The sequence below is a fragment of the Mirounga angustirostris genome, unplaced genomic scaffold (genome assembly GCF_029215605.1).
Source record: "Mirounga angustirostris isolate CCGP_5_RB_7025 unplaced genomic scaffold, mMirAng1.0.hap1 SCAF_12, whole genome shotgun sequence".
Classification (NCBI taxonomy): Eukaryota; Metazoa; Chordata; class Mammalia; order Carnivora; family Phocidae; genus Mirounga; species Mirounga angustirostris.
Genome location: NW_026991720.1, coordinates 68230788 through 68255537, shown reverse-complemented (window position 1 = coordinate 68255537; position 24750 = coordinate 68230788). Strand labels below are relative to the sequence as shown.

Sequence of the window (24750 nt, the reverse complement as noted above, 5' to 3'; positions counted from 1 at the left end):
GGGAAGCTGTCCCATCAATCACTCTCCTAAGAACTGGAAAATGAAAGGCAAATAAACACACATTTTTTAAAAAGGCATTGGATTTTTGCTCTACATAATAGTTTAGTCTTAGCCTAGTTAATAGAGTGTTATATTCTTTTTAGGAGTTTGTTTTTTTCATAAAAATTTCAAATTTGTTGGCATAAAGTAGTTCATCAACTCCTTTTATCTCTCTAATGTCTATAGAATCTGCATGTCTTATTTTTCATTTTTGACACTGGATAATTGAGCCATTCTTTTTCTTGATAAGTCTCACCAAATGTGTATTAGTTTTTATTAATCTTTTTAAAGAATGAACTTTTTGGCTTTTGTTGAATCTCTACATTATACATGGTTTCCTGTTTCATTAGTTGACTAATTATTATAACAAAGTACTCCAGAGCTTAGCATTTTAAAACAGTCAGTAACTTTTATCATGATGCACAATTTTCGTGAGCAAGGTCAAAATGGTAATGTTTTTATATAATCTAGCCTTGACAGTCACATATCATCATTTCTGGAATATCCTATTAATGACAGGGGACAGCCATATTTGGTGTGGGAAGAACTATGCTAGGGAATGAATACCAGGAAGTAAGGATCCTTGGGGGCCATCTTGGCTCTGGCTATCATATAGGTTTTTGCTCTTATCTTTATTATTTTCCTTCTTGAGCTAAACTACCCCTAATCACCAGCTATATCCCTAGACACATCTCTGACAATTTAAACAGAGAGACCAGAGAATAAGTCATCAAAATGCAGCATTTATTAGGAGGGACAATCCCCCTCCTTCCCACACCAAGTGACAGAAGAGGTTCAAGATAATCACATAAAGATTGTGGTTTTTGACCAGGAATGGGACGTTTCTATTCATTCTCCTTCACCTACATGAAAGAGAACCCCCGAGTCTTGTGACTTTCCTAAGCCCTCTCTGTGAAAGGACACATTGGTCTTTCAACAATCAGATCCCCCAAATGTCTGTGGGGGTTTTATCATCCAGCCTTTTCTAAGTTGGCCTGGGGAGAAGGCAGGGCAGGGCCAATTCTCAGGAACCCACCAGAATCTAAATGCCCTTAGTCATCCAATCTCTGGCTTTCCATGTTCCCTTTAGTCTGATAAACTGTATATAATCTATTGGGTGTAAGGGTTAGGGACAGAGAATAATACCTTTTTTTTTTTTCAAATTGACTGTATCTTAGTTATTGCTCATAGTTTTTTTCTGTGTCTCTCTGATGATTAGGCTTTTGAAACTTAAAATCTAAGAACTGACTGGAACATTTTGCTGGGTCATCCCTTCCCTGAATCAATGGAAACTACAGTCTTACTGCCTAAATCAGAAAGGGTTGCATGGGCTACATAGTAGAATTTTTCCCCGATACAAAATTTTAAGCAAAATTTAGACCTAATTGAGCAAAAATTGTTAGGAAATAAAGAAACCTCCTCAATTCCCCATCCCGAAGAGAGGGGGGAGAAAATTCAACTAACTACTCCCCAGCGGAAGTCACAAAAGAAAAGGGTGGGGTGCTTGGGCAGACTGACTCCCATTAGTGATTTGCTAAAGATTGTCCTGGTTTTTGACCAGGAACAGGACATTTCTATTTATTCTCATCAAACTAAGGTTGAGTTGGTCCTTAAGATAGGACTTTAAGCCAAAGCCATATTATTTAATTCTGATTTATAGGTTGAAGTCTGTGGGATGTTGCTTAATAGGGTGTGTATTGAATTAACCAGAGGGAAAGTTTAAAGCAGTTGAAGGTCATAGCCCTAAGGCCCCATCCCATGATTTAGAGGTAAGCTGATTCGAGTACTTTAGACACGGATAGCACTACACATAAAGACCTGTTTGTTACAAAGGAACAGATCAGCCCCGTTCTACCCTAAGGTAGCCAGTGAGACCGGTCTCCATCAGATTTTCCAGAATCTAATTTCCTGTGTGTACTGGAGAGACTGCATGTTTTAAGAGGGCTTTGGGCAGTTTCATGGTGCCAATTCTTGCTTTTATCCATGGCCTAGGCACTTGACTGGCAGTTTGTGCCTAGCACAATCAAAGGAAGAGAAGGGGAATTGTCAGTATTTGAGCTGGAGTCTCAGATCATCAGATGTAGGAGGTAGTTTTGCTTCATGGTTAGCGAGGAGCCCTGGGTGAGCTGGATACCTCGCTCACCACAGCTTACACATCTTACTGTAGAAAGAATATCGGGGATACTGGACAAAAAGCATTGAGAAGTTTGGCTTCTTATTGGACTGTCACTCACTTGACTTGGGACTTAGTGGATATTATGTAATCGCTAGGCTTCTTCACATAAGAAAAGCCGGGCACACTATTATTGGTGTTTGTCATTTATGTACAATTCCACTTATCATATAATTATGGTTTTTTTTTTTAAGATTTTATTTATTTATTTGAGAGAGAGAGTGAGGGAGAGAACGAGAGAGCACAAGCTGGGGAAGAGGCAGAGGGAGAGAGAAGCAGACTCCCCCTGAGCAGGGAGCCTGAGGCCAGGCTCGATCCCAGGATCCTGGGACCATGACCTGAGCTGAAGGCAGACGCTTCACTGCTTCACCGACTGAGCCACCCAGGTGCCCCTAATTACAGGTTTATTTTTACCAAACATGTAGACTGACAACAGAGACAATAAAATTGAGTGACCATTACTAAGAAAGTTATTTAAAAGGGAGCCGGGAAGACGTCGAGGAGGTGGGGCTTATGCACCCATGTTCTGTATCAAATTCTCAGAATTTTTGCTAAACTCAGCTAATAGCCAAGGCATCTACTAGGTGTTAAGATGGACATAAATGGACTTTCTGTCTGCCCTACCAACCATTCACACATAGATTAGTGTCACTGTAGCTATACCAACCCCAAGCACCTTTTCTTCAAACAACTCACATAAATTCCCTCTTTCCTCTTTAAAAACTCTAACCTCCTTTGTCTCTCTGGGGCACGCTCTCAATTCTAGTTGAATCTACGTCTCCCATGTTTGCAATCCCGAAGACCCCAAATAAATGCATTTATTTTGCTGCTTGCCATTTTGTCTTTCATTGGTTGACAAGACTTCTTGGAATGTCTGGAGTCTAGAAGAGACAGTACAGAGCTTTGTGGAATACCGTGCCTATGAGCAGTTTTCCGTGGTACACAGAAGCCACGGAGCTTCCCTGAATCACGGAGCCGTTATTGCTATACTCGGTGCTGATTTTAGGCTTCTCAGACAAAACGTTCCTGATGCGAAGTACCTGTCAAGAAAAGATTATTCATCAGTTGCTGTATGAGCAAACAGCTGCCAGTGACATTTTCTTCTCAAATATTCCAGGACTAATATATTTCCCAGAAATCAATACAGTGAAATTTGTGTACAATTTTTTTTTTTTTGGTATTCTGATGAAAGTATTAATGTTCTAATTATATCTATGCAGTCAAGTGAACTGGTGATCTGACATTCGCCAGATTCCCCAACAAGATTGTTTACACAATTTTGATAGTTCAAGGCATCTCCTATAGAAGAAGGAGGTGAGAACCAGTGGGTGCTCTTATCTAATTCTTGAGTGAATAGTGTTCCTCTGTAGGAAGGGTCTTGCCTTTGACTAGGCCTACTGTGTGGGGAGGGAAACACAGGACAGAGAGGATGAAGGGACACCAGTTAGCAAGCCAACCTGACCTCGTAATCAGTAGGATGGTAGTTGTCCCAGCTGGAACCCCCCCTCGCATCCATAACGTGGCTAGGAAGCATAAAGAATGCATACTTTGGAATTCAATCTGACACATCCCGCCTACTACTGTTATTGATCCTCAAGATTAACACGCTTTAGTTTGCTCATCAGTAAACATAAAAGTGCGCAGTTTTCTAAATAGCCTGGATGAAGTTCACTCAAATAGGACATGATAGGAATTAAAACCAATTAGAAATTCATGAGTCATGAATATGTATCAACACTTACTAAGAATAGAGTTTAGTTGAGTTTTGTTTTTTCGTCTTAAGAAAGATCCTGTAACTTCATCTCAGGTTTGTTACATGAAAATACTCAAACTTGGAACTCATGTAGAAAAGTTTAGCCTGAACCACAAATGAAGGGTGTCATTGATTGTGAAGGAAGAAGTCCTATCTAAAATAAACCTATGATGAACTTGAAAATAGAGACATGAGAAAGATTCTAAACAATTTTCTAAACATGCTATGGATCATATTTTCATTATCTTATGGCAGACACTGTTGGGTGTTTGCAAAAAAGTAATACGTCTCACTTTTGGGGGCATGTATCTGAAACCAAGGTAGATTGCTAGCTTAGGGTAACAGTTCCTTAGGCTCTAGGCTCAGACTGAACTTTTGTTTCTCTTTATATTTTTTGGAGTTTTTGCTTGTTTGTTTGTTTGTTTTTAAGAAGCTGTGACTAATATGTTAATAAAATAGAGAAACAATTTTTTTTCTTTTTAACTGAGGAAGAGCAATATTGGAAGCAGAAATAAGGGTATGTTACCAGGGCCAATTACCAGACTAGGGTTTGAATCTCAATTTCCCAACTCCCCAAATCTAGATTCAAACATTATATCTTTCTCCAAAACTTACCTTCTCAATGAGGCCTAACCCTGATTTCTCTATTTAATAATAGGACAGCCCATCCCCCTGTTCACAGCAATCCTGATCCCCTCTACCCTGTTATACTTTTTTTCCCATAGAACTTACCATCTTCAAGCTTGCTATATAATTTACTTTTTTCTTACGCTTATTTTTCATTGTCAATACCCCCTCCAGAAGAACAGAGATCTTTGTATGTTTTGTTTTCTGACACGTTCCAGGCATTAGAACAAAGTTTGGCCCATTATAAGCACTCAATAAATTTTTGTGAATTAATCTCTCAGAGTATGTGTACCAAGAATTTATATCTATATTGAATTTACTAGAGATCTGTTATTCTTAAACTCAATGCTATAGAAAATTCTGCTCTTGTTTTTAATGCCATATAAAATTCAATGATGTATGCTACTGTTTTAGAAGATATTTTTTTCTTTTTTTATGTAGGTTCCATGCCCATCATGGAGCTCAGCACAGGGTTTGAACTCACGACCCTGAGATTGAGACCTGAGCTGAGATCAAGAGTCAGATGCTTAACCGACTAATCACCCAGGGACTGCTGTTTTAGAAGAGATTTTAAGTAACACAAATAGCATCTTTAAAATGAGACAGTCTTCAACACTATCATATATATTAGAACCTGCTGGAAAAACTAATTTTGTTTTCAGACTACAGTTGTTTAAAGCCTTTCTTTTGAGCTTCGTAGTAGGTAGTGTGAAAAAAGGTAGCCCCACATAGGACTCTCTCTTTGTCTAACTTCAGGCCCTTCTCAGATTGGAAATATGATATGGCTATCTAGGTCAATGTGAATAATCAAGCTCCTACTTATCTATTCTTCCCAATAGCAAGTACAGCCCTTGCAAGGATGGGACATGTTGTCTAGCACTGATGTTAAACTGTCACCAGAACACCTGAAAAGGTTAATGGGCTGTATCTCCCCATCCTGCCCAAATCTCTGCTTTTTCTATATGCAGAACTTGTTCATTTCTGGAATACCGCATATGACCCACTAAATTCTCCCAAGTCACCTCAACAAATTGTTCTTGCAGCTTTGCCTGTGAGCTCAGAGAAGTATAGGAACTTACTTCGGACCCTGGAGGATCCTCAGGGTTATAGATCAGCAGCTTCATGCCATTGGGATGGCATCCTGCCCAAATATCTCCGGTGTCCGGATCCACAGTTAAGTTATCCACGAAGGTGCCCAGATGTATTACCTTCCAACAAAGAGGAAATATAAAGACATTGTTTCAACTTTCTTCTCTACCACTCCTCCCTCCCATCAGCTCCTTCTGGCTCCTGAAAGGGGTCTTTTTAAGGGCCTTACTACTGAATTTTAGAAGTGCAAGCACAATCTCACCAATATTCTTCTAAAATAGTCATGTTTCCTGCATTCAAAGAGCACATTCCTAGGTCAGGCATGGGAGCCGATCTAAGAGGCCATGCTGGGTGGGCAAGCCAGGGGACTTTTACCTTCACTTGAGTTAAATCCCAGTTCTCATGTTTTTTCAGTACATGAATGTTCTGAGCAGTTATATCAGCTGCATAGATATACCTTTGAAGTAAATAGCATTTACATGTAAGCAAGTAATATTGAAAGATGACATTAACTTTTACTTTGGAGGAGAAGTCTAACAATTCACAAGAGTTCCAAGTGCCACTGCAATGTCTTTCTAAACCACAGGACAAGAAGATAATACAGTCTTACTTTTAGTATTCTTCAAGAGCTTTAAGTAAGCTTTAAATATGAGATGTGACTTTAAAGTAATGACCTTGATGTTTCTAGGTGACATATAAGCTCAGTCTCATGACTTAGGAGTCACAATTTTTTCCTTAAATTGGGTGGAGGTAAGCAGATCTCTTTATTATATGGTCAAAAGAGTCTATACTTCCACAAAATAACTAGTGCTTACAAAGAAGTATCAGATAACCATGAGGCTCAATCACAATCATTTTTAAAAAGAGGAAGAACACTTAGAGTTGTTTTCTTTTTTTTTTTAAGATTTCATTTATTTATTTGACAGAGAGAGAGATAGCGAGAGCAGAAACACAAGTAGGGGAGTGGGAGTGGGAGAAGCAGGCTCCCCGCTGAGCAAGGAGTCCGATGCGGGGCTTGATCCCAGGACCCTGGGATCACGATCTGAGCCGAAGGCAGATGCTTAATGCTTAACAACTGAGCCACCCAGCTGCTGCTAGAGTTGTTTTCTATAGGGATCATCTCTATTATCTCAAATGCACATATTAATATTCATGGGTACGTTTCTTTTTTAAAAACCTTCCATTTTAAAACACTTTAAAAGAGTTTCTCATAGAATTTCATGCTGCATAAAATCGGATTTTCTTATAGAAAAGTCTACTGTAGTATATCAGTAAATCTGAAGTTCATACAATCACAATGCCCAGTCTAAGTCAGGTCTCCTTCTCTAAAAAGAACTTTTGGGTAACTCAACTTCGTGTAAGTGGTTAAACACCTTTCAGCCTCATAAAGGGCAGAGATATTGTGCATTTATTGTCCTTTTCAGTGTGTTGGGTAACTGTGTTTCTAGAGTCACATAATAAATTGAAACAAGGACCTCACATCCTTGAGTCCACATCCTTCATTTCATTGGGGGGGAGCCTGACATGTAAGAGGGCAAATGGTGTGCTTATGATCACCCATAGAGTGTGAATCCTGGCCACATCTGGTCCGTCCACTTATATAGTGACTACTTAGGCCTAAGGAAGTAAACACCTCTTAAAGGAAGGAATCCACTAAAATGTCAAGAGCAAAGTATTGGAAAATTATAAAAGCTTACTTTTTGTCTAGTGAGACTGTGATCCCATTGGCAGAACTAAATCCTTTGGCTGCCACTTTGACCTCTTCTGGACTGTAGAAAACAACATAAGTCCAACGAAGATCCATGATAATCTCTAATAGTACCAAGAAGAAGTTGGTGAAGTAGTGGTCTCTTGTGGCATAAAACTGTTCTGGTCCAAGAACCACAATGTCATTCAGGCTAAAGTGAAAAAAAGAAAGAGAGAGAGAGAGCAAAACCCATGGAGTATTTAAATATCTAGATTGTTGTCAAAAACCTTGAATTTCAAAGACCCTTATGTTCATCAGTTTGAAAAAGTATGCATGAAGCGGTATGAATTCCACACAAAGCACATGATTTTTCATTGCACCTGACGGGTTTTCTTTTAGCCGTTTATTATTCTCTCAATCTTCCCTTCCACAGAAGTCAGCAAAAACACATAAAGATACAAACAAACCTCAACTCCAAATTGTTGACTCATAAATGTCAATAATGGTTGTGTGTGGTGGTCACCAATAGTTCTGGTTCTCTTTCTTCTAGAATGAGGCTTCTCCATGCCCTGGATGTTTGGCCCAGCCATGAGACTTGCTTTTGGCCATTGAGATGAAGTGATGTGGCACGTGGCTTCTGGATGGAAGACAAGCCAGTATGTGACCCACCATGCTTCCCTTACTCTTCGACAGTAACCAGCAACTTTTCTGATGACTGAAAGTGTGGCCTCTTAGGGCCCTACATGAGGACAATATAAAATTGAGTCCTTGAATCATTTACCTTGGACATGTAGCCTGAGTAAGAAAACAAAACAAAATTTGTGGTTTTGAGCCACTAAAAACATTACAGTTTTTCTTTTCTGTGATTGTAACAATTTTTTTCCTATTCTTCTATCACAGAAAGGATCAACCTCTACTGTCTTTCAGCGTTGAGTCCATTTCATAAAAAAGACAAATTCTTCTTTGTTTGTTACAGCCTTGGAGCAGGCAAACTATCCACTAAAAAAACTAAACTATTTTTCTCAACACAGTAAGAAGGATGTTCATCACGGTGACTGAGAGTCTGGCTTTGAATTCAGACCAATCTAGGCTAACACCCTGGTTCTGCAATTTCCAAATAACCCAGTCCATCTTGATCTTTATATCAGGATTGTGAGCGCTCTTCATTCTTGCTTATGTTCTTCGGTATTATTAAAATTTTTAAATGAAACAAGTCATACTCTCATAAGAGTAAAGAGCAATAAAGTCATTGACATTTTGGAAAAGAAAAAAAAGAGATGGCAACTTGAAAAAAAAGTAAAAAAAAAATTAAATACTTTTAGATTGAATTTATAAAAAAATTTGGATGAATCAGGAAGTACTTTGAGGTTTTGATTTATGATGACTTTCCCAGGGTCATTAGGCCACTCATCTTTTGGGTCTCAGCTTAAGCATTCCTTCTTCCAGAAAGTATTGGCAGACACCATAGGTTCAGTTCAATCCCATAGCACCTTGTTCTATCCCTTGAAATGCTTGGTTAAGGCTGAGTATCAGGGCACCTCTCAAAAATCCTCTTTAGGTCCTCAGAGCTTCACCTGCCCTGTTCCAGATGGCACTTCTTCAACCAGTTCTGCCTGGTTCTGACAGACCTTCCATAGCGTAGCCTTATACAGCCTTACCTCATTTCTGTGACGGGCCTCAGGCTCCTGCTTCCAGGCTTCTGTGTTGATGCCAAAGCACAGGGTATCACCAGACTTGACTTGCACGTGCACAACCAGGAATGTGCAAGAGTTAACACCCTTTGGGGCAAACCTTGACTCATAGGAGAAGGGACTTTCTTCTTGTGGCCAGACTGTCCTAAAATGAGGCTCATGTTGCTTATGTTGCTTACAGGAGGACAATCCCATGATTTCAAGCAGTTGCACTTAACAGTGGCTGGCTTAATAACCACTCACGATAGCCTCCCCCTGTGTGAGCTTCCTAGTATTGCCGTGACAGAGTGCCACAATGCGGGGAGTGTAAGACAATAGAAATTTTCTGTCTCACAGGAGGCGAGACATCTGAAATCAAGGTGCTGACAGAGCCATGCTCCTTCTGAGGGTTCTATGGGGGAATCTGTCCTTGCCTCTTCTAGTTGCTAGTCGTTCCAGACATTCCTTGGCTTGTGGATGCTTCACTCCAATCTCACTCTCCATCCCCACATGCATTCTCCCTGTTTGTCTTCTTATTAGGACACGAGTCATATTGGATTAAGGATCCACCCCCACTTTTAATATAACTTCATCTTAACTAAGTATATCTGCAGTAATCCAATTTCTAAATAAGGTTATGTTCTGAACTGTTGCAAGGGGGGGTGGCTGGGTAAAATTTCAACGTATCTTTTTGAGAGGACACAATTCAACCCATAATACCCCCTTGCCCTGCCTCAGGCTGATCCCTCACTTCTGGGTCCTGGGATAGTAACTCTCCAATAAAGTAGTTGCCTATTGAGTTTTCCCTCATGCTGTGCTTTCACGGAAAAGAACTCGTTCAGTGAGGTCATATGTCACCTTTGCCGGTTAGGTAAGTCAGGCCAGTGAGAGAACCCCCATTTCGCTGAGGACACTGACGCATAGGCTGAGGGATTCGTCCAGTTTCTCAGTCACCCCGTGGCGGTGACTGTGAACCCAGTGCAATGCCTCATGGGAAGAGTTCATTGACCCCCCAACTTCACTTCTTCTGCCTCTGCTTTTGTCACCCCCAAATTCTATGAGGAGAAATTCATACATGATTTTGAGAAAGAGAGCAAAGGAGAAAAGGTGACCTTCCTTCCTTTTCTTTTCCTATTCTTCTATTGCAGGAAGGATTAACCTCTACTGACTTTCAGCGTTGAGTCCACTTCATAAAAGACAAATTCTTCTTTGTTTGTTACAGCCTTGGAACAGGCAAACTACCCACTAAAAAACTAAACTATTTTTCTTCTCAACACAGTAAGAAGGATGTTCATCACAGTGACTGAGAGTCCAGCTTTGAATTCAAACTGATCTAGGCTAACACCCCGGTTCTGCCACTTACAAATTATGTGATTTGGACAAGTTAGTTAACCCGAAACTTCTTAGGTTCCAGTTTACTCATGCCTATTACTAAAGGCTGTTAGGAGAATTAAATGAAGCATTTTGACACAGGGCCTGGCACATAGTGCTTAGTAAATGTGAATTTTTATATGTGCCTACAGCCTTTTTTCAAATGCTGCTCTAAAGCTTTTATCAAACAAAGGAATGGCCCATCTGGAGGCTGGTTATAACACCCAGTCAGTAGGCTCTCAGAACACAACCTACTGGGACAATTAGAAACAGATGTAGGTGTTTGAAGAGAGCCCAATAGTGGGTATTGCATTGTTGTGGTATGGAGGATGGAATTAGAGCTGGGAATCTAATTGAGTACCTTTATAGGATTAAAATGCTTTCAGAAAGTTGGAGAATATAAAGATATTCAATACTGAATACAGCAATTTCTAGTGAGGTGCTGGGCAGTGTCACCATGGGAACCTCTTGAAAGCTTTAGGAAAAAAATGCTACAAAACAAAAGTTTAAGCCTGCTGAACCAAAGAAAACAAAGCACACAGCAGAGGTGCAAAATAAATAGTACAGGATACTTTAAGTCCATACCTTTTGAGAAGTTCATGTTTTATAGTTTTCAGGTGTACAAGAGAACGTTGTTTTTCCTCAAATTTAAATTTCTCCACCGTGGACTTCATGTGGGGATGATTCACAACATAAAGATACACAGTATGGTCTGAGGTAGAAAAAAAGGCATAATTTCCAAGAAGTTTACTTCTATTGCAACTATTATTATATTACTAGACTTGGTGTACAACTTGGTCATGTTCAAGCACTTTTCTTATATACCTTGCATTTGATTCCCGCAGCATACCTCCTAGGTTAAACGCCAGAATCCCCATTTTACTAAAAAAAAAATGAGGCTCAGAAGGTGAATAACTCATCATCAATTTCACCACCGCCAAGTGGCAGAGCCAAGCCCAGATGTTTCTCAGTGGTCTCCTGAGCCTCATTACATACCCTCTCCAACAGGAAGATACAGAACTACAACGGCACATAGACGGATGTGGTTTCCCAAGGTGGCCCTTCAACAAAAGAAGTGGTTGCAAGCAAGCAAGAGGATGCTGAGAATTCCTTCTGTGAGAAATGCTTACATTGCAACACATGCTCAAGAAATGTCATGGCTATGTAAATACCTTAAAATAAGGAACGTGTCCCACTAGAGAATAAAGTTCTGACACAAGTCAACTACCTAACGTTGCAACCACAATATTTAATGAGCCCAACGGACATGGAAGTAAATATGAATGCAAGAGAAAGAAGACTAATCAGTTCTGGGTACTGCCATCCTCGAGAATATTCACCTCTCTGTTTTCATATTGAAATGTGAACTGCCGGGGACAGGATGGAAGGTAGTAATCTGTTTTCTCAAAATACTGTTTTCTGACTTGACAGAAGCTCTAGGTCAGATGAGCTCTGGAGTTTGAAAGAGCCTGGCCCCATCCTCCCATTGCAGGACCTGATCTGTATTCATGTCCCCTATTCCTTTCTTGATGGGTTCCCAATCATGCAATAGAACAAGTGCCAGCCCTGAGATGCAAGGGTTATACTCAGGGCCCCTGAAACACCCAGGTACTTTTTTTTTTTTTTAAGATTTTATTTATTTATTTATTTATTTATTTATTTGAGAGAGAGGGAGAGAGAGAGAGAAATAGCATGAGAGGGGAGAGGGTTAGAGGGAGAAGCAGGCTCCCTGCTGAGCTGGGAGCCCGATGTGGGACTCGATCCCAGGACTCCGGGATCATGACCTGAGCTGAACACAGTCACCCAACCAACTGAGCCACCCAGGCGCCCAACACACAGGTACTTTAACCCTAATTAAGGAAAGGCGCTTCCTCACAGGTGAATCTTTCTTTTAGTCCAACCCAGCTCTGTTCCAGGGCCTGAGGTTTGGCAAGCAAAGCCTGAGTTGGATTTCAGCCCCCACGTGGCCCTTCAGCCAGACACAGCATGAACATTATATGTGCTGCCCTGGTTTTACCCCTTCTTTAGGCTTCTACTGGACCCCTCCTTCCATATAAGAGATGGTCGGTAAGAATATTTTTGGTTTTTGTCTTTTCATTCCATTCCAATTTATGTGTAATGTTTTGCCCTTATTAAATGCATAACTAAAGGAAGTAACTAATAAGTAAAATAAGATTGCAATCATAATATATTCAGCTTCTGAAAGTCTGATTAAATGCTTGAGGGTTAATCTGTAAACTGGTTCCATCTCAAAAAACAAAAACAAAATAAAAAAACGAACCCCTACTCCCCATACCTCAAAAAAAAAAAAAATCCACCTCTAGCACTATCCCATGCAATAAAAAAGCTCCAGGTTAATCTGGTCACTCATTACACTTTCTCCAATGAAGGTGTCCAGAGAGGGGTCAGGCCAGAAAACGGTGACTCGAATAATTTAATCAGAGCTTGGCGCCCTAATTTCACCCAAATAAAGGATATAGGATTAGGAAGAAGATCACCTGGGTTCTACTTCTGGAACTGCCATTTATTAATGACAGATGTGAAGTCACATGTCACTGCATTTCTTCAAACTCCATTTCTCCATCTATAAAACTGAGTATTAATATCTGCCCTGTCTCATGGGGTTCACTCATTTCTTCATTTAACACATGTTCATAGAGCACCTACTATGCAACAGACATTGTTCTAGACTATGGGAATCCAGCAATAAACAAGTCACACATGATTTTATGGTGACTGTATTCTAGAGAAGAAAACAGGGAGGAAATAATTAGTAAATACAAGAATACTGGAGAGGGGAGATGCCTTCTTCATAGAGTGGCACCCACTTAAAGAGTGACAAGCTTGGATCTAAAGATGTGAAGGAGCTCACTATAGAGCAATAGTGGGAGAGGGAGAGAAGGTTGGTACCATTTAACATTAATAAAAAACTTTAATTACCATTTTGATGAGTGCTAAAAGAAGGACTATACTGAAAAGAAATATAATAAGGTTCACACCCGGAAACAAGATGGTGGAAAGGCTCCCTGAGAAGGTGACATTTAAACTGAGGCCTGAATGATGAGGAAGAGTAAATCAGAAGTGGTGGAAAGACATTTCACTCAGAGGGAACTGCAAATGCAAAGGCCCTGAGGCATGGAGCATTTTATAGGTCTAAAGGAAATCCAGTATGGCTGGTCCAGGGAGTCAAGGGGAAGGTGGTATCTGGTGAGGCTGGAGAAAACACCCACATGCCAGAATACACATGGGTAGGCGCCTCGGATCCCAGGCCACTCTGGAGAATTGAGACTTTTCTCCAGAGTAATGGAAACAATATGGAGAATTTTAAGAAGGAAGGGACATGATCAGATTTGCATAAAAAATAACTCTTGCTTATGAAAATGGATGGAGGTAGTATAAGAGAGAAGGTATAGTCAGGGGGCCCATTATAGAATCTAGGGAAGACATGTTGGGGGCTTGGGATGGGACGGTGGCATCGAGGATGGGGAGAGGTGGACAGCTTGGAGAGATATTTGAAGGGTAAATTGGACAGAACATTGGAACTAGGTGACTGAATGGGGCAGGAAGGGGAGAAATACCAAGGCTGGGCCCAGTGTTTTATTTTGAGGAATAAATTAAATATGAAAATTTTAAAAGGAATCCACTTATTTAAAAATGAACAAGTCTATTCATGTAGACCAAAGGAATTAAACAAAGATCTGTTGGATGAGTGAATTAATAATTATTAATCATTCTTTTTTTATTCAATAAAATCACTCCAACAAATGTATTCTTAACAATACATTGGGACTCCAGTATGAATTTGAAAGAATTAACACACAATTTCTTTAAAAATTCCGAATTGCAACACTTCCATTTGGCCTTTCCTTCACATAGTTACTATTAATGAGGTCTCACTGTTTTTATTTTCCACATGCCCTATGGACCCACAAATATCTAAAAATTAAATTAGTTGGGAATTATGAACAATGAACAAGTACCAAGTAACATCAGAAACTGTTGTTTTAAAGTATATACAATGTACTAATAACTTAGATTGTTTTGCAACAGTTTTTTTTTTTTAAAGATTTTATTTATTTATTTGAGAGAGAGAGAATGAGAGACAGAGAGCATGAGAGGGAGGAGGGTCAGAGGGAGAAGCAGACTCCCTACTGAGCAGGGAGCCCGATGCGGGACTCGATCCCGGGACTCCAGGATCATGACTTGAGCCGAAGGCAGTCGCTTAACCAACTGAGCCACCCAGGCACCCTGCAACAGTTTTTGTGCGATAAAATCCATTGTCGTTAAACTCAAGATTTTAAACTGTACAATTTAGTGGCGTTTAGTATATTCACAGAGTTGTGCAACCATAGCCACTCTCTAGCTCCAGACCTTTTTTATCAGCCCAAAAAGAGAGCCCAAACACATTAGCTGTCATTCCTCATTTCTCCCAGCCCCTGCTAACCACTAAGCTACTTCTTGTCTCTATGAATTTGCCAATTCTGCACAGTTGATATAAATGCAATCATACACTATGTGGCCTTTAGTGATTGAATTCTTTCACTTAGGATAATGTTTGCAGAATTTATCCATGTTGTAGCATGTGTCAGAACTTTATTCCTTTTTATTGCCAAATAATATCCCATTGTATATACATTCATCACTTGGTGAGAACTTGGGTTACTTTCACCTTTTGGGTATTAGGAATAATGCTGCCATGAACATCTGTGTATAAGTTTTTGTGTGGACCTATGTTTTCAGTTCTGTTGCGGACATACCAAGGGATGGAGTTTGGGGATCATATGGTAACTCTGTGTTCATTTTGAAGAACTGCTAAACTGCTTTCAAAAATGGCCACACTGAGGCACCTGGGTGGCTCAGTAGGTTGGGCATCTGCTTTCAGCTCAGGTCATGATCCCAGGGTCCTGGAATCGAGCCCCACATCGGGGTCCTTGCTCAGCGGGGACTCTGCTTCTCCTTCTGCCCTTCCACCGCCGCCCCCTGTCCCGTTTGTGCTCTCTCTCTTGCTTACTCTGTCTCTCTCTCTCAAATAAATAAATAAAATCTTAAAAAAAAAATGGCTGCACCAACAAAGTGTGAGGGTTCCAATTTCTCCTCATCCTTGCCAACATTTGTCATTGTCTGCTTTATTATTATTATTATTATAACCATCCCAGTGGGAATGGAGTGCTATCTCATTATGGTTTTGATTTGCATTTCCCTAATGACTAAGGATATTAAATATCTTTTCTGTGTTTATTGGCCATTTGCATATCTGTTTGGAGATGTCTACTAAGATCCTTTGTCCATTTTTTAATTGGGTTGTCTTTTTGTTGTTGAGTTGTAAGAATGATTTATATATTCTTGATACAAGCCTCTTATCAGATATATGATTTGCAAATATTTTCTTTCATTCTTTGGGCTATTTCTTCACTTTCTTCACGGTGTCTTTTGAACCGGAAAGTTTTTAATTTTGATGAAGTCTAGTTTATCTTGTTTTCTTTCATGTTATGTTTTCTAATGTCACACACAATTATTTTCAAAGGCCTTTGAGTTTATATGTTAGATTTCTGAGAACAGTCTCCAAACTGGTTTTGAAGGTCAAATGGAAAGAGAAGGAGGTAAGAGGAAGAAGGAATGACCACCTTGTAGTCTCCCTTCTTTAATGTGGTGTTTACAAATGTTTGGTACACATTTATTATCTTACAAATATACATCTTTCCGGTAAAATAAAATTTTCCCTCCTTTCACATACACATTGAGTTGTGGAGGTTGAGTGGCTTGTATTTCCCTTGTTTACCCCTTATTTTTAAGCATTCGGGCTTTACCTTCATCAATGAAAGTACTGATTCCGTGTGGATTAAATGATGCTTTGTCGAAACCATCACTGATGTTTAGTGCCTGGATCCTTGGGTTTGGCTCATTCAGATCTATCAAGAAAATCTGTCCTGGCTCATCTGGTGCAAAGTTTGGCATGCCTGGATATTTTAATCCCTGTAAAAAATATAAAATAAGTAAATGCATATATATGCTTCACAATATTTTCATATGGAAGCTAAAATCTCAAAGTCTAACAAAAATATTCAAAGACGTGCATTTCTTTTAGATTTCTGGGATTTTTCGCTCTGTCAGCTGGTGCCATTATCTGATCTGAGGGATTACCAATGACACCTGGGTCACTGGGAATGGGAATGGGAATGTGGGAAGAACCCATATTCAATTACTAATATAGAGAGAAAGGGTGAAGCCAAAAAGTGTAATGCAAGACACTAGGCTGGGTTCCTTTGTGTGAGTCCCTTGGCCTGCCATGCCTCTAGTTCCTCTTTTATAAAAAGAGAAAGTTAAAGGGTAGGATTGCTAAGTCCTGAGAGTCTGTCCTTTCCAGTCCTGATAGTCATCAACTAACCTTCCTTAAAGCAGAGACAAGGGGTATATGCTTTCCTTACATTGCTCCCCTCCCTACATCCATTATATTACGTAGTGACAAATATTAGAAGCAGCCAAGAATTCACATAGGGGAACCAGTCACGTAAAGTTGACTATTTCTGACCTATGTTGTCCCTATAGTTAGGTCTCAAAATTTGGACATGAATCCTTTTCTTCAAATACTGCAAAAAGTTTATGTCAGTAACCTGGACAGTGGCTCTTTCTCCTGGAAGGACCAATAACGCATGTCTATCAACCAATAATAGGCAATGGGCCTTTGCTGCATCCCAGGTCATTGTGTCAAACTTGGAGTTGGTTTGTGATACACCAATGACAAAACTCAGCCCACTTCCTCCCTGGCACCCTCCCCCATCACTCTGATATATATTAACATCAACAATTTTATATCGTTTCTTGTACCCTCATTTCCATTTATGGTCAATTTAAATGATCTCATTCTTACTCGATCTTCTGTCTTCCTGTCCCCTCCTTTTCTTATAATCACGCATACACACCTCCACACACTTACTTACAATAATACTATTCTCGGCCCTTCCACTGTCCTTCACCCCACCCCTGGGGGAATCAATCTTTAGTTGCAAACAACCCCATATACGTCTTCGAGCTTTTTAAAGAACAGTTCTTCTATGCCTAAATCTTACCAGAAACCTGGCTTTTCCCCAGACATTGACAATGACATTGCAGAAGCCCATCCGAGGAGGTATAATTCCGGCTTCATTTTTCTTAGGTCACCTCACCTGGAGGAGAGATCCCCACGCCCCTGGCCACAAACTTCTCCTTCCAGGCCTTGAACCTGTCATCATCAATCAATAGTCAGTCTTCTAAGGAAGTCACACACTTTGCTTCCTGCTTCCTTATCAAATTCCTGCCAACTCCCTTTGCCCTGGTCTAGCTTTTATATAGGGCCAGTCTGAAATCTGCCTGAAAACTTCTACAGCAAAGTTATCATCGCAACTTCAATCAGACCTTCAACACTGTTTATCAATCTCTTTGTTCATTCTAATAGGTAATCTATTGCATTTTCCCAAGTATCCATTCTCAATTTATTTTATTATCTTCCAGAGCACATACCTTCTTCCTCTTTATTCTCAATGGATGACTTTACCTCCTACTTCTCTGAAACAAACAAATAAACAAAAAAACCCATGGCACTCAACATGAATTTCCTCTGATTCCCTCCTTTCTGTCTTGGTAATTCTTCAATTTTATCAATTTTCTTCCTTTCTCCCTCTTTTCTTAAGGAAAGAGTTTTGCTCTTCTGTTCTTAAGTTAATTACTTCCCCCACCTGTTTATTTGGTTGCCTATTCTCGGGGACCTGTCTTTAGAACTTACAGTCTCTCTCTTGCTTTACCCCTCATTTCTCACCAGTGCCCCCTTCGTTTGCCTGAAAAATTGCTCATTTCTCCTTCCTTGAGACAAATCTCCTAATTTAACTACTCCTTCAAACACACGTTTATCTTGCCTTCCCCTCACTGTCAGCTCTCTTAGAAACATCACTTGGTCTTGTCACCTGCCTTGAACGGCTCCAACTCTCACCGATTTGTAGAAGCGCCTCTATCGAGGTCATATCAGTGCTCTCCAAAATATCTCATTTGATAATCCCTCCCCCTTTCCTTATCTGTATCTCTATGGCATCTGACACTCTGTACCCCTTTATTCCTTGTCAAAAAAAAAAAAAAGTCAAAAGTAGACTTTCCAGATGGAAGTCCTGCTCCTCTTTCTGCCCCTTCCTCCTTCTATCCTCATCCATCCCTCTTTTCTTCTTGCTCTATACTCTTTCCTTGCAGACCTTATTCATAAGGTTTCAGATATTTCTCTATACCAATTATTTTCAGGTCTGCCCATTTACCTGGAACCTCTCTGTGGAGCTCTAGCTTGCAAGCATTCCCAACTTCTTCCTAACAGCAGTTCAAAATCAAATTGTCCGAACCAAAATCAACATTCTCTCCCCGAATCCTTGCTCTCATTTGTATCTATTATTCACAGTTAAGGGCATCAATGTTCTCCTCAATATCAGGCCATGAAATTCAGTCTTCGAGTCTACCCTTTCCTCAGAGTCAGGCTGTCACCAAGCCCAGCAGCTTAGGTCATGGTAATAATGGACAAAAAATGTCAGAGACATCTAATTCTTCCCTTTCACCTGAGGAAAATGAAGCCCAGAGAAGTGAATTGCCTAAGTCAGTCACATCTTTAATTGTACACTCTTCCTGCCACACCATAAAGAAAGGTTTGACAATGGAGAATGCTACTCAGGAAGACAGCTCAAGGAAGACCACCTTAGCAAGTATCTTGGTAGCCTGGGCACACACAAAGGCGCTGCCACCTAGTTCAAAGACTGGATGTTCTCGAAATTGAAATGATTTAATAGGTAAATAAGGGTAGGACATTGCAAACAAAGTTGACCTACATTAAGTGTCGTGATGAATGAAACACTTCCAATAAGCGGCTTCATATGCACCCGGTTTTCTGTTGAAGGCAGTTGGGTAGGAATTTGTAGCAAGTCAGTGCAAGCAATTCTTTGGATATCATTCGTCACTGAAAATGGTGAAAATCCCCTGGAGGGGCAGCATTTTATTTTCCCCAATAGGCTACCTGTGAGTGTGAGTAGGCATTGAACTTCTCTACTGCCCTCATTGACCAGCACACGCATTCAGTAAATATTCAAGCACCTTGTACTTGTCAGGTAGTGCGTTAGGTGCTCAGCATGGCAACGGGCGCTCCACAAAGCTCTGGCTGCAAGGAGCTTGAAATCTGGGGAGGCAGCACCAAGCAAGCATGTCTGTTATGATGTGGTAGGGAAGAGCCTAGGCACAGAGAATGTGAGGGGCCATAGAAGAGGCACATCGCCCAGAAAGAGCACTGGGGAAGACTTTCCTGTGGAATTGAAGTGTGTCCACAGAAAGGCTGACAGAGAATGAGGAGCTGGCTCCATAATGTGTGAAGAAGGCAGGCAAGGAGAAGCATGCCAAGTCCCAAGGTAAGGAAGCAAATAACCTGCTTGGCACCTGTCTGTAGACTGACTACAAATATCGCGCAGAATTTCTCTCTACGTCAGCAGCTTCCAGACATGCTCTGTGACGGCAAGAAAGGGAGATAGGAAAAACCAAGAACAAGGACTTGAATTTACTGCAGTGCAAAGAGATTGAAAATAAGCAAAAAAAAAAAAAAATCATCCTTAGCCTAGGAGTTGTTAGTTTACAAAGAAGAACTCTATTACTTAAAGCCCCCTTGTTAACATTTCTCCGCTGAAAACCTCTAGTTTCTATACAGCAATAGTTCAGTACTTTTAGTTCCGGTGAAAATAGAAAAGAAGCATACAGCTGGAACTACAGATATTATCTCCTAAAAGCAGAGAAATCTCCCAGTTACAGAATAATCATTTTTAAAAGTCTATTTGGCATAACATTGAACATCTAAATTGACAATAGAAAATTTAAGACAACAGAGGAAAAGCTTTTCTAGACAGTTTTGTTTTAGTTTTGGTTTTGGAGGAAAACTAAGGAAATACAATCCCTCCCACCCGCCCACCCCAACACATATCACCACCAACAGCAACTTAAATCCAAACAAAACCCTACTATACTGTGCATACTTAAGAATTTAGAAATTCAGTCCATTAAGTGTTATTATATGTGTCCCCTTTTAGCCAAAAAGATATAGATTTTAAAATTCATGTTATTGGGTAGCATTCTATTGGCCAAAATAGAATATTTAGGACATGCAGTCCCAGCAATCAGAATTCACATTGAAAATGGAGTCAATTTGCTTGTTCAGAATCTTAGGTCGCATTCCAAATTGCAACTGTTCAATAAATACATGGCAATTTTCAATATCTTTACACCACATATATTTCAATTTATTGTATTTAATTTATTTATATTTATTTGTCAGTCCTTCACATAGCTTCATGATCATCCCAAACCTGTGAAGGTGGTATTAGAAATAAAATGCAGGCCCTTCTCTACTTGTCTTTGAAAGAGTTGGAAGGAATGGCAGGGAACCCAAGTTGGAAAGTGCTCAGGCTTTTGAATCGCCTAACATGGTCAACATATGATTCACAAACATTTCCTGAGCCTCAAACACAGGCAGGCATAGAGAGAAGAATACCAGTTAGTGAGAACATGACAACCAGAAACTGAGGTCCAGCAAACTAGGGCAATGATGGGGATGGACACTAGCAGGACAAACCTGGAGACTCGTCTAGGAATCCAATGGAAATCAATGGACAGTTATTGAGACCCGACTGAATTTGTAACTGCCCACGGGGAGTTGCCCACATGGGGCCAAGCAAACCCGGCATTCCTGTGGCAACCCAATTAGCCCTCTGGAATTCCCCTTTTGGCTTTTTTAGTTGACTGCTTTAACCACAGTTGGGATAAGTGTGTAGGGGTCCATCTGGCAGCTCTAGTCGGCAACATTAATGTACTATCTATTCGGCTATTGACATGAGCGTCTGAGGGGCGTGGAAAATACTCACGCTGGAGATAAAAGCCAGCCCACTAGGAAGTATATCAATATCTTCAGAGCCATTTTCTGCAAAAGAAGTGAAGGATCAGGAAGATGCATGAACGAAGGCTTAAAAAGTAAATCTCACAGACAAAACCTTAGACTTCTTTTGGAAACTACATTAACTTTTTCAACTAGTTACTTGGGAAACTACATTAACTTCCAGGGATCCCATAGGCATTCCACTCTCCAGTAAAACCAGGGTCCGTTTCCCTAAATACTATAGTCTTTCTTTAGAACTCAATTTTCAGGAGAAAAAAGCAAATAACTATAAAATAAATCATAGCCTAGATTTATTCTTTAAATAACAACTTGTAGGGTATGCTCTGAGAGATTCAGCTTTATTCCCCATAGAAGACTGATGTGCAGATGGACTGATGACATTTGGGAAGTCTTCATTGTGAGGCTGTCTTAAAGGCCTCTCAGCCAAACATTTCTCTCTTCTAACTTGTTGAGGCCTAAAAATGTATCATTATCCGATCATATTGGGAAATTAGTGGGTAATTGTTATCCATTATAAAAGCAATATGTCTTGGGAAAGACTACCAAATATAGACAAATTTGAATTTAGTCAGCTCTCTTTCTCATTAAGAGCTGGTCCTGAGCAGTTTGCTATGAAAAGAGGCATATGAGAAGTGAGTTATGACCACGAGCAGGATGAATAGGGGGCTCACATGGCTCCTAATAGAGAGACAGACCCACAGAGGACGTGGTCCCAAGCAGGCAGGACTGAGGGTAAAGGCGGTGGCTATCTAGGGTGGCGGACCGTATTTTACAAATATGGTAGAACCAACATGGATCAGAGCCACATGCCCTTCTTAAAATGTGATGTTCATATCCTTGCATCAGGAGGTAAGGTGTCTCCCGCTGAATCTGGGTGGATTTGGTAACTGCTTTGACAGATAAAATGAGGTAGGAACGATGCCACATGGCATACAAGGTAAAGTCATAACCATAGCTGCTGCTGGTTCGCTCTCAATCTCTTTCTCTCTCTCTCTCTCACTGTCACTCTCTCTCCTCTCTTCTCCCTTCCCTTCCCTTTTCTCTCTGTCTCTGTCTCTCTCTGTCTGCATGGGCCTTGGGAACTCTAAACTTAAATGTAGGAAGTCTGGGTACTTTGAAGCTACAGAGGAGAGACTATACAGAGACTACAGAAAGTAGAGAAGACACTGGAGGAGTCACAGGCCACTTCACTTCTCAACCTTTGAGTCACCCTAGCTGATGCAAATGGAACGGCGATGAGCTGTGTCCACTGAGCCCTGTTAAAATTGCAAATTCATGAGCAAGGTAATTGTCATTTAAGTCAGTCACTCGGTTTTAAGGTGGTTTGTGACACAGCTATGGTGACTGGCACATGTGGGGAGAAGGTGGCGTGGGGTAATGTGTGGCTAGTGGGTCAAAAGGCAACTGAGCAAAGAGGGGGAGGGGGAAAGAAAAGTGGGACAAAGCCAAATAAAATGCAAATTTGAATCAACAGAATAATGAGCAATGGGCACTGAAAATTAGAGAACAGAGGAAGATTTAATTAAATATTCACTTACTGAAACTAATCCCCAACTAGTACCTGAAAATTAAATTAATCAGAGCGTTCCATTTTCTAAACATTCCAGTGAATCAAGATTTTGTATCTATGGTATCTTAATGGCTTGAAAGACTTAGTGCTGAGCGCCTGGGTGGCTCAGTTGGTTAAGCGACTGCCTTCGGCTCAGGTCATGATCCTGGAGTCCCGGGATCGAGTCCCGCATCGCGGTCCCTGCTCAGCGGGGAGTCTGCTTCTCCTTCTGACCCTCCCCCCTCTCATGTGCTCTCTCTCTCTCTCAAATAAATAAAGACTTAGTGCTATTTCCACCTAGAGTAAAACAGACATGGGGAGAACCCAGCAAATTGAATAAAGCAATTAAAAAAATCACTTTGAATAAGGTTGGTTAATTTTTGAACCAACTTTTTATTTTTCTCTTACTTTTTCTCTCTTGAACACCACTTTTTGGTTTCCTTTTGCCCTATTTTCCTGCCCAATTCTGTTCTGGACATGGATATGCTCCAGGCCCTAACTGCCTTTGGCTGTTTCTCATGGCAAGCATCCCTTCTACCTGTGCAATCTACTCTAGTCCCCTGGCTTCAGGTTCCACCCATGTGCCGTTGACTCTCCAATCTCTAAATCAAGCCCGAATCGTTCTGGCAGTTTCCAGGCCTTTGTATTCACCTGTACATTGGGCATTCCTACCTGGCCGTTTCATTTTTCATATTTAACACGTCCCAAACTGATCTGGACATTTCCCCTGTGAATCTGCTCCATTTCTTATATTTTGATTTCAGTCAATGGCACTACCATCCCCCAAGGACCCATCCCCTGAAGCACCTGGAGTGACCTTTGATGCTTTCTTTTTCCTTACTCCCCGAATCCAACGGATCACTCTAATTGGAGCTCTAAAACTTCCCCCTCTGGATTTGCACAGGAGCTTTCTAACAGGTCACTTCTGCTCTCCTGCTCCCGCTGTCTGCACCTGCTGACAGTCATCATTGTAAACTGCAGAGTCGATCCTGTCACTCCCCTGCTTAAAACCCAGAGTTGGCAATAGAAATCTTAAGCTTCTTGGTCTGGATTCCAAATTCTCCACATGTTGGCTCCAGTCTCGGTTTGTTGGCCCCCACTCTCCACTCTCTAGGCCAGCTCTGCTGCAGTTCCTCCCTTGGTAGTTGCTGAAATGTGTCAGCCTCATTCACCTGCCTGCCTGAGCACATGGGGCTCCCTCTTCTTAGCAACCCGCATCTCTCCCACACCACCTTCACCTCCCCTTGCTTGAGTATCATGGGCTCTAGAGAAGAGCTTGGGGGCCACCTCCTCAGCCTTTGCAACCTCTCCCAGTTCCCCTTAGTTCTAGCACCCATTTTATGTACTAATATGGTCACCTGTGACTACCGCCGCCATGATATTTCCTTCATACCTGGGCTGCAACCTTCTGTTGACTTGTTGATTTCCTGCCAGACGGTAAGCCTCCTGGGAACAGGGACCAGTTTTCATTCAGTACACCAGCTTTTTTTTTTTTTTTTTTTAGATTTTATTTATTTATTTGACAGAGAGATAGAAGAGCACAAGCAGAGGGAATGGCAGAGGGAAGAGGAGAAGCAGGCTCTGCACTGAGCAGGGAGCCCGATGCGGGACTCGATCCCAGGACCCCGGGATCATGACCTAAGCCGAAGGCAGACGCTTAACCATCTGAGCCACCCAGGCGCCCCCAGTACACCAGCTTTGCACCCAATGTAATCCCTGCCTTTTCACTATAAGAGCTGTCAATAAAGCTGGTTGACTGACTAAATAAGATAAACCATGTTGAACTGTCTTGTCTTTGAGTGTTAATTTCTGAGCATAAGATGTCCTGAGTTGTGTGCTCTTTAGTTTGGACCTTT

At 40.9% G+C, this 24750-nt stretch overlaps 1 protein-coding gene across 1 annotated transcript in view; it reads right to left on the bottom strand.

Moving 5' to 3' along the window:
* Positions 1-332: 332 nt before the first annotated feature.
* PON3 (paraoxonase 3) overlaps positions 333-24750 on the bottom strand; it is a 29964-nt gene continuing 5546 nt past the window's right edge. Inside the window, exons 3-9 of the mRNA XM_045864676.3 lie at positions 21314-21369; positions 16217-16382; positions 10995-11121; positions 7379-7579; positions 6057-6138; positions 5672-5800; positions 333-3252 (exon numbers count right to left, since the gene is read on the bottom strand). Of these exons, the coding sequence (XP_045720632.1) occupies positions 3094-3252; positions 5672-5800; positions 6057-6138; positions 7379-7579; positions 10995-11121; positions 16217-16382; positions 21314-21369 (920 nt within the window). The 3' untranslated portion in view covers positions 333-3093. The remainder of the gene's footprint in view (positions 3253-5671; positions 5801-6056; positions 6139-7378; positions 7580-10994; positions 11122-16216; positions 16383-21313; positions 21370-24750) is intronic.